The following is a 10,053-nucleotide window of genomic DNA, read 5'->3' as shown; positions in this document are numbered from 1 at the left end:
TTATTTTAAAAGGTAAAAATGTCAAGACCGTGCAGAACTTCTGGTACACCCCTTCCCAATGACTAATCATGCACTTGGAGGGCTTTAAATAGTTTTTGAACTTTATTAAACATAATTAAAAATTACATTGTAGACATTTTTCTGTAACCAAAATAATCTAGAGGCTTCAATTTGGCTAAAAATTATAAAAATAAATGTCAGCCATTTGACAGCCTTTAAGAACCACAAACACTTTGCTTATGGCCACTAATATTCTTCTATTCTGTTATCCAGTGTTATTTGTCACTTTTTGGGGGATTCAGGGTTATTTTCCCACTTTGTCACACATTTCCCCCCAGGTTGCGCACTAAAGAATTACCACAATAAGCATTGGCTAATCTAATAGCAAGGGTCACAAGAGCTGCAGGAAGCAAATAAATTCCAAAGTCCGCTTAAAGTTGACCAGCAGCAAAATCTCAGGTAATATTAGCTAATTAAATCGGCCTTTAAATGTTTAACCTATTTGCATCTTAATGGGGAACAGAAAAAGTTACACCGCATCTAAATTTCATTATTAGATAATTCCAAACTCACGTATATTGTTTTAAGTGTTGGTCTGGTAGCATTGCTTTGCACTTGGCCCGCCATTATGGGAGAACAACCTAAGAATCCTTAGCTGCAGCAGCATCACACTGCAAGCAGCACTCTACCTGTGTATAAACAAAGTCCCAAGTGGGTCTAAATCTGAGCATTTTTAATGCATACACTCAAAATTGCGAATTATCACTATAGCACTAATACAAAACAACCCATAAGCCAAAATGGAGGAATAATTTGTTTTTCTTTTATTTATAGCAAAACATGGAAAAACAAAACCCCAAAAACAAACATTCAAATTCAGTAACTACAGGATCAGTGTAACCTGGGAGCCCAGTGGCTCAATTTCCCAAACATCACAGGGAGCCAAAGTCTCTTAGAGAGCATTACTGCAGGTGGAATAAGTATTTGGCAAGTGCAATTAATCTCAAGACATATTACAAAATCTCAATGTGACAAAAACAGCAGCTGCCAGGTTGGATCCTGGTGAAACGTAGCTCTTCTCTCCCAGCTGAACACCTTTATATGCCAGTTGGGCAATCCATTAGCTGCTGCGGCAGGTTCATCCAAAACAGTGCAGACCTAAGTTAGGTAGCAAATGCCATACTATCCAGTGCCCATCTCTATAGAAAGAAAGAAAAATCAATAACCCTCAGTCAAGTTAAAAAGCACATAAAATTAACCCAAATGTCACCATAAAAACCATTCGGCATACAGACAAAAACACGGAGTTTACTGCAAGTATGGCTTCCCTGATTAGAAGACTGAACAAAAGAGAAGAAAAAAAATTGAACAAGCTTATTTTTGGTGGCTGTTTAGTATTTAGTTCATGATTCATAGAAAAAGTTTAAACAAGGAAATTCAGTAACTGAATACTAATGATGAACGGCAAACAGCAAAAACCTCATTTTATGTTTTAGGAAAGGTTCCATACTTCCACCCTTGCTTGGGACATTGTATATCCAACCAATGTTCTGGTCTCAAGTGCTGGAGTCACCATGTAACACAGTTCCATGTATAGTCCTGTAGATTCTAGAGGTGGAAGACGCCTAGTTGGAGATGGGTCCAAGTTTTCTGGCACAACAAACTCTGCTCTCTTCATGTAGTTTACACCAGTTTCTTTGCTTCAAAGAAACTCTTAAGATGCCTCATCTGCCAGACTCCAATAGCCACAAGTATGAAAGTCTGAGCAATGGACCACCACAGGACACGCTGATTGGTGCTCTCACTAGTCTGACGGAACCGCTCTTCTCGCCACTAAAAAAAAAAAAAAAAAAGAATACATTACAAAAATGGTCATTATGGCAAATTAAAGAACAGCTCAAAGGAGAGAAAAATGCTTGCATCATGATGTAAAAAGGTGAAAGAGTGTGGTGCAGCCTTCATATTCTGGTCTGACCCTTATATCGTTGGCTAGATGCAATCAAATTACTTGTCAACTGACAGTGAATGTCTCAAGTAGCACTGGTGTGAACTGTTAAACTCAAAAATGGGACAATATCATAATATTTTGCACGCTGACAAGTCTCAGGTGTGTTTTCATACATGGAACATTGCCATCTATGAATTCAGCAAAATTTCTAGCTTTCCCACGTAAAAAACTGCACTTAAAGTCTCAATATTTAATGCCAATGCTTTGCTGACTGGCTGCAGGTGTTTGTGTAAATAAGTAACCAATTTCATAGTCACCTAGGGGGGTATTCAATTAGGCTGTGAAAAGTTTGCCGATGACGTCATTTTCGCCTATTTCAATTATCCCCCGTATTCAATTTCAAAGGTTCGAAAAGTCTTTGAAGAAAAAAAATGGGATAACTTTTCACCATGTTTTACATGGCGAAAAAAAAAAGTGCAGAATTGAGGTTTAGGGGTGCAGGCTTTAAAAAAAAAAAAAAAATAGCCTGCATCCCTGGGAATAGCCCCTAAAAACGAACTGTGTCAAAATAAGTAAAAAAAATAAAAAAAAAATAGGGACACCCCAAATAAATTTTTAGTTTTGGGGTAATAAAAAAAAAAATAAAAAAAAAATATGGGGAACAGTGTTTAAAAATAGCAAAATAGTTTCAGGGGTATTCTGTAAGAATGTGCAGGTGTTTTCTAGAATAGGCTATTAGCAGCCGGTGCATTTTTGCAGAATTTTTTTAATTTAGTTTAGGGCCTTAAAAATATGCTAGCACCCATTTTCATGTACCCCAAATTTGATGGGAACACTTAAAAAAAAAAAAAAAAAAAAACCTAAGTGCTCTTCTGCATCACTTCTTCAATGTCAGGAAAAAACACCTGCCGCGGCTATTTAAAAATGCAGAACACATTCTGCAGGGCTAAACAGGGGTACCCACAGTGATCCCCCATTTCTGAACCCCATTAGGGGGGGGGGGGGGTGTCTCAGGATGAATTCACGAAAATTCCCCTATTTTTCCCCGATGCTTAGCTTTCCGCAGGCTCCTGTTTTCGCCGGCTCCAAATTGAACACGGGGATAAAGCGGGCATGTGTCTATTCACTAAATTTGCAGGCCAATAATTGACCGTCTGGTCCAATGAATGTAGTGCAGCACTCCTCATATCAGGACCCTATAGCACTGGTTTTGACCCGACCATCAGCCACGGGTGCAGCGTACACACTATACTCAGCCAAACAGTAGGAAATAGTTTGTTTTTTTGGTCCGATTATTGTTAAGTGTGTACCCAGCTTCAGTTACACAATCACATCTCATGGGTGCTCGAGTTACTAAAGCTTCTAAAACAGAAAAGTGGTGGTGTTGCCCATAGCAACAAATCAGATTCTAGCTAACATATCTCTATTGCATTCTAGAAAATGATAGACAGAATATGATTGGTTGCTAAGGGGCAACACTACCACTTGTCTATTTTAGAACGTTTGTTAAATCTACCCCATGGTGTGTGTTAGTATTCATACTTTAATACAGCCCCATTCCTTAACCAACTTTTCTACAGTAAGAGGGTCTATACTTAGGAACAAGAAGAAAAATGTATTTGCTTAGCTAGAAAATGACATCCTTACTCTCTGGTAATTTTGTTCTTTTTGAATTTGTTCCACTTGCTCTATCAGTTGTCGAACACGCAGCTGCAGCTCACTCAGTTTGTCCTTGGCAGCAATCTGGGCATAGTCATTGGCATGTTCCCCAACCTGAATATCAAGGTGAACCCTCTGCAGAGAAAGCAAACATTTCATAGAGTACTGCATCATGCGAGAGACGGGGGACTGAAAAGACGGTATTCAGAGCAAAAACATCATCTTATTTAAGTAAAGCAAGAAATACTGGCAAGCACGAATTAAACTACATATTCTTAAATAAAAATCAACATATATTTGAACAAATATACAGTAACTTTTATACACTCAATATGGTTAGATAATGAGCATATTCAACCCTATGAAACATTTCAATGCCCAACACTTCTGGGAAATTGTAGTTGTTAATATTTTGCTGTGTATTTGTTAAAAAGTCCGGCTATTTGGGAGGGTGCGAACTGGATAATCATAGTAAGGTATTAGGAGGTTGGACTTTGCCCAATTCCAAAACTTAAACAGAAGTTGCTGCGCCTGAAACAAATATCCACAACACTGTAAAAGTTTGTGGGATTAATATTAAAGAGGGGAGTGAGACTTAACCTCAAACTCTTATCAGATGTGTGTTGCTAGTCACTGTAAGCTCCTGTAAAAAAAAATTAAAAAAAATAACAAATACAAAAACGGTTGGTGTTATTTGAAATGCTTATATAGATACGGGAACCATTTTCAGAAGTTGTGGCAGGCTCATTACAACACCATAGCGCTATTGAACAGATAAGCTGCAGTGGCATCAGTTGCAGGTCTTTTCTTAATTGAGCAGATATACTATTTCAGCTTTTTTCCTATAGTATGGAAGTCCTAGAATTTTTGAGTTTTGTGGGAAACGAATTGTCTATAAAGGAAGTCAGTAAAGTTTTATTCACTTTCCTCGCTGCTTCTTCAATCAGCTGGTTGTATACTAAATCTCTGCTGACTGGACCACCTGATGTCTGCGGAGATTCAACATAGAAGCTAGGAATATGTAGCACTTCAGGCGAATGTTTAAAGCAGAAAACATGGTGGAGGTAAATGTTTCAACACGTTTACTAATAGTGCCTATTTTACCTTTATGCTTCAAATCGGAAGATTTCACATTTGGAGTTTAGTTGGCTTTTAAACTTTCATTATACCAGAAATATCTACATCTAAACAAAGGACATATTCATCTATCAACCTTTGTACACTGAAGTGCCAAAAACTATGTGATAGCATGTAAAGGTAGGTGGAGTCTCCATACTGGGACGTCTTGGAACTGCCTAGACTTGAATCTGTTGTAATCTGACATCACATGAGCCAGTTTAAACACCCGCTAGTTTGCTCATGGCAAGGAGACGTAAAGCATATTGGAGTTCGTACGGGGCAACATAGTGGGTGCCCAACAAATAAGACATTCCATTTCCAAAGTTGAACAGACATTCAACATTCCTTGATCTACGGTGTCATGTGTGTACTGGGAACATCTAACGGAAGGCATTAACACCCAACATAGACAGCACAGTGGCCGACCACAGGTGCTTAATGATTGTGAACAATGGCATCTGGCCACAATTCTCCATGGTGAAAGACAAGCAACACTGGCTCTGAAATCACATTTACATTCAGTGCAGGAGGTACCAGATGCATATCCAGCAGGTCAGTGCAGCTTTCTTTAGATTCCATGGGATATGGGAGCAGAAGACCCACTAGAGTCCCCTTGTTCGCACTACGTCACCGGACACAGCACCTCATCTAGGCTCATGACGTCGCTAACTGAACCCTGCAGGAATGGCAAAATGTGGGATGGTGCGATGAGTCACAGTTCCAGTTATTTCGGGCCGATAGTAGGGTAAGGGTGTGGTGCAGGCCACATGAAGCCATGGACCCCTTTTGTCAACAAGGCACAGTGCAGGCTAGTAGTGGTTCCATAATGGTGTGGGGTATTATCACGTGGCATGGGTTGGGTCTGCTGGTCCACCTGAACAAGTCATTGACTGGTACTATGTTGCATTGCTTGATAGCCATTTGCAGTCCTTCCTAGACTTCATGTATCCCCACCGCGATTAAATATTCCAGCAGAATAATGCAGTGTGTCATCAGCCCCCAGTTGTCCAGTGTTGGTTTGAGGAGCATTCTGGAGAGTTCAGACAAATGGTGTGGCCACCACGTTCACCCGACATGAACCCAACTGAGCATTTATGGGATGTGGTGGAGAGGTCCAGTCGCACCCAAGATCCTGCACCTACAAATATCAGAGAGCTGTGGGAAGCTATCCAGATGGCATGTTTCAAGAGAGGTCTTCAACCCACTTGTGGAATCTATGCCATGTCAAGTTGCTGCAATTTGCCCGGGCTAGAGGGGGACCTACACAACACTAGACATCTATTCCATGACTTTTGGCACTTCAGTGTATATATATCCAGGGAAGCTGCACTGTAATAGAAGTGCTAACATTTATTGCACTTAATTTATTTTTATACTGAACATTTACATACCCTGTATACTCACCAACATGCCACCAGCAAAGAGAGCAAATTTAGTAGAGTTAGAATGCAGGCATATCTGGTGTTCTCCTGGGGTATGCGACGTGAAGGTGAAGCGGCCCTCTGAGCCATACTGCCGAGAGAGGATGACCTAAAGCGAATGACAGATACATTAGTACGGCTTAAAAATACAACAGAGCAGCAACTGGAGTAGATGCAACACTTACTTTATCATCTGGATCCTTCACTTCCACAAACATGCCAAGCCCGGGTGTTGCTGGCAAATACTCTTCCCTCTGCTTGTCATACAACTGGGTGCGGTAGTTACCTGCAATATCAAAGATTACAATTAATACACTCCATTGCTTTGAACCTTACATTAGTAGCAATTATTTAAGAAACATTGACAGCAAGAATAGTGCGCAAAGAAACAACAAAATACACATGCCATTAGTACTTAGCATTTCCTTTGGTTTACGGTGTAAAGTGTACTAAAGTGATAATGTTTAGAATAAGCTCTCACGAGCAGGGACCTCTTCCCTCATGTGCTTCTCCTTACACTTTCTTCTAGTCCTTACTCCTCATAAGGGCACCCAACACGTCTCTGCCATCTCCCTGCTGATTATTGTGAGAGTGTTTTAATCACTATTGCAGCAATGTATATAATGTCCTTCACTGTACTGTAAGTTACTCGTTTGTTTTTTGTGTTCACTTATTAGTTTTTTTGTACTATGCAAGGTGCTGCAGAACACTTGTGGCACCATATAAAATAATAATAATAATGTTGTTGAATCTCTTCTCGGATGAACATACATTAAAAATCTGCATATGGTCTACCACAGAAACAAACACCAAGGAAGTCCCTGATATCATCCACATTTATAATGACAATTTAAAGCACCATTAAGTCTAAATTGCAAGTTTGTTTATACAAGTGAGATGATAAAATGTATTAATGAAAAAAAAGCTTCAGTAGTTGTATAGACAAAAAGAAAACGCATGAGGGGAGGCTGTGACTGTCAAGTAGTCATGTTCTTACACAAAGCAAACGTCTATAGTATTTAGCAATACCACAGGAAACCACCAGTCAGCCACCCTCATCAGAAAGGGACTAATAGCTTGCAGTCTGCTGAATGGCATAAAGTAAATGCAATATCAAACATACCATATCATACCAAGGTACATGTACTATTACACATACATTCAGGAATGAGAGGGACAGCTCTATCACTAGTTTACATTAGAATTAGTGGCCTTATAAAACAAAGAGAAACCTTATTTGTTTATCTGCTCCAACACTAGGACAGGTGCAAAACCTGACTTGAGCTAAGCACAGTGCACATGTATCCAGTTTATAGAACATAAATATGAACAGTATTGTGTACAAATAACTAGAGGTTGTTGTAAACAAAAATAGAAGCATTAGCAGTACAGGTTTTGCAATAAATATATTTGATCACTGTGCCTACATAGTTATTGTGCCTTAGTCAGACTTTGCTGTTTAAACCTCCCCACGAAAACACAACCTAATTTAGTAACTGATATACAATAAAACACAATATGCACCATAGAGATGAAATTATATACCACCACTAACCTTATGAAACATACCAACAAAATGCACTAATATGGAAGGAATAAAATAATCAGGAGTTAAGCATATAAATACTCCCGTGTAATGGTTATTTGTCTCACGGTCAGGACAGAGTCATGCATAATGTATGCACAATATTCGACTACAGATCAGCTGAAATGCTCATTCTCACTGCACCAGTGACTCCTGTCAGCATGTGCCAGCTTGTCTGTGTCGTCTGGGGGCCTGCTGTCCCTGCACACCCCTGGCCGTACCACTCCTACACTCCCCATTGCATGCAACCAGATACACGTCATGTTATGCCAGATCATGATCATAGGACGTATACGGGCATCACACACACAGGGAGAAAAAGGACCACTGCCCCAATACAGGACAGAAGTACTGTGCTGCTCCCCTGCGCCTCACCTATCACCATAGTCTCATCGGGTATCTCCTCAATGAAACACTTCTTCTCGGTCTCCCCGATGTGGAAGTACAGGGAGGCGGCTGGGCCCACACAGGCGGCGAGAAACAGCAGAAACCAGGCGCCAGCCATCTTCAAGTATGGCCAGAACAGACCAGCACCGGAAGTTGAGGTAGCTGCACACCGGCTGCCACGTCCTCGCCATCGGCCAATCAGCGCCCGGCTGACATACACTGCAAGGGGGCGTGGTCACGAATAGCTGCCGTGACGTCATACAGCGACGGCTGCAGCAGAAAGACGAACACAGCGAGCACAGCTGTAGTACCCTCCCACCACTACCTACACCCACCACTACAGCAAGAGGCTGGTCTGTGTCAGCTAAGGCTAATTGTAGACTTATCACGGAAATTCAAGGCCATTGCTACTATTCTTATTCTTTGTAGATTATATATATATATATATATATATATATATACACACACATACAGTTGAGTCACATTATTATGACCACCCCTACATTTGACATCAGCAGCGCGTAGCCCATGAAGTACGCCACGTGCTGGCTTGGTGGGTATATAAGTTGTGTGATAGGCCGTCTGCACGCACACATCAATTGTTGCTGTCATTCGTAAAAAGGGGGCGATTTAGAGTTGCAAACATGAATGATTATTGGCTTTCGGTCCAAGGGTGGCAGTATTTTTGACACCGCGCAGTTGCGTGCTGCTGTGATGAAGGTGTATCATGACTGGATAAATGGCACCATTGCGAATAACCAACGTCGAAACTGCAGAGCACCACGTGCCATTGATGTGAGAGGTGAACGTCGGCTACGAAGGTGCGGGAGGGCCGACCGACACATGTAGTGAAGTGTAGTAGCTCAGCGTCAAAATGAACCTGGGGCCACCAGACGTGTGTCTAAAATGACAGTTCAGCAAACCCTGTTGCGTATGGGGCTCCGAAACAAACGGATGGTTACTGCACCTATGCTAATGAAGGTGCATTGGCGGATAAGGCTTCAATTTTCACGTCTATCGGAATTGGACCTCCGCTGATTGGCGAAGGGTTGCCTTCTCTGATGAGTCACGTTTTCTGCTTCATCTAATGGATGGACGTTGGTGTGTCTGGCGAGAAACAACGGAGAACAAACACCCTGCAACCATTGCTAGAAGAACACAAGCTGGTGGTGGTAGCGTTATGGTCTGGGGAATGTTTTCATGGCATTCTCTGGGCCCACTCATTCATGTGGAAGGCACCCTCAACCGATTTAGTTATAATTCCATCCTTGCAGAGCACGTACACCCATACATGCTAATTGTCTTCCCTGAGGTGGCTGGGATCTTCCAGCAAGACAATGCAACATGTCACACGGCTAGAAATGTCCGACAGTGGTTGGATGAGCACGACCAAGACTTTCAAGTACTTCCCTGGCCCCCTAATTCCCCGGACTTGAACCCAATTGAGCATCTGTGTGACCACCTCAATCATTGTGTTCGCTCTGTGGATACTCCACCACGCACCTCCAGCAGCTGTGGGACGCACTGCAGTCAGCATGGCTCCAGATACATGTGCCAACCTACCAGCACCTTATTGAGTCACTCCCAGCCCATCTAGCTGCTGCCTTTCTGCACATGGCGGTTACTCTGGCTATTAGCTGGTGGTCATAATAATGTGACTCGACTTTGTATAGATAGATATATGTTATAGGAAACGTGTTAGTAAAGTTATAATAGATTATTCGTGAACTGTGGTGTTCTCATACTTGTGTTTGTACTTAGTGCAGGGCTTTACAGTTTACTTTCCAGGTTTAAATGACAATAATTGTGTATGTGAGTAGTGCGATATTCATGTTCCCATACTTTGAACGAGACCTGTGTCTATTGATATTATACAACATCCCGCACATAGAACAGCCCATGTTATATTTTGTCATCTTATACCTCCCAACATT

The 10,053-nt window shown here is 41.4% G+C and overlaps 1 protein-coding gene across 2 annotated transcripts; it reads right to left on the bottom strand.

The window, feature by feature from the left end:
- Window positions 1-801: 801 nt before the first annotated feature.
- Window positions 802-8,315, bottom strand: TMED9 (transmembrane p24 trafficking protein 9). 2 transcript variants are annotated; one of them, XR_015876516.1, is made up of 6 exons: window positions 8,108-8,315; window positions 6,333-6,433; window positions 6,131-6,256; window positions 3,596-3,742; window positions 1,511-1,833; window positions 802-1,199 (listed from the first exon to the last, which is right to left on the bottom strand). XR_015876516.1 is itself a non-coding variant. In XM_088465467.1 (5 exons), the coding sequence occupies exons 1-5, from the start codon at window positions 8,235-8,237 to the stop codon at window positions 1,684-1,686; spliced, it is 654 nt and encodes a 217-aa protein (XP_088321593.1). In that variant the 5' UTR covers window positions 8,238-8,315; the 3' UTR covers window positions 802-1,683. The 2 variants fall into 2 exon arrangements, 1 of the variants encoding a protein (XP_088321593.1); XM_088465467.1 differs by having other exon boundaries at window positions 802-1,833.
- Between the last annotated feature and the right edge of the window lie 1,738 nt (window positions 8,316-10,053).

Source organism: Taudactylus pleione, unplaced genomic scaffold (genome assembly GCF_031769625.1).
Source record: "Taudactylus pleione unplaced genomic scaffold, aTauple2 ptg001990l, whole genome shotgun sequence".
Lineage (NCBI taxonomy): Eukaryota > Metazoa > Chordata > Amphibia > Anura > Myobatrachidae > Taudactylus > Taudactylus pleione.
This window is presented reverse-complemented; position numbering and strand designations above follow the sequence as displayed.

Bases quoted from the DNA above. Each gene is read 5' to 3' on its own strand.
- TMED9 (XM_088465467.1), bottom strand. From the start codon at position 8,237: ATGGCTGGCGCCTGGTTTCTGCTGTTTCTCGCCGCCTGTGTGGGCCCA. The intron at 6,257-6,332 runs GTAAGTGTTGCA...CATTCGCTTTAG, and splicing joins TGAAGGATCCAGATGATAAA to GTCATCCTCTCTCGGCAGTA. The intron at 1,834-3,595 runs GTAAGGATGTCA...TTTTTTTTTTAG, and splicing joins AAGAACAAAATTACCAGAGA to TGGCGAGAAGAGCGGTTCCG.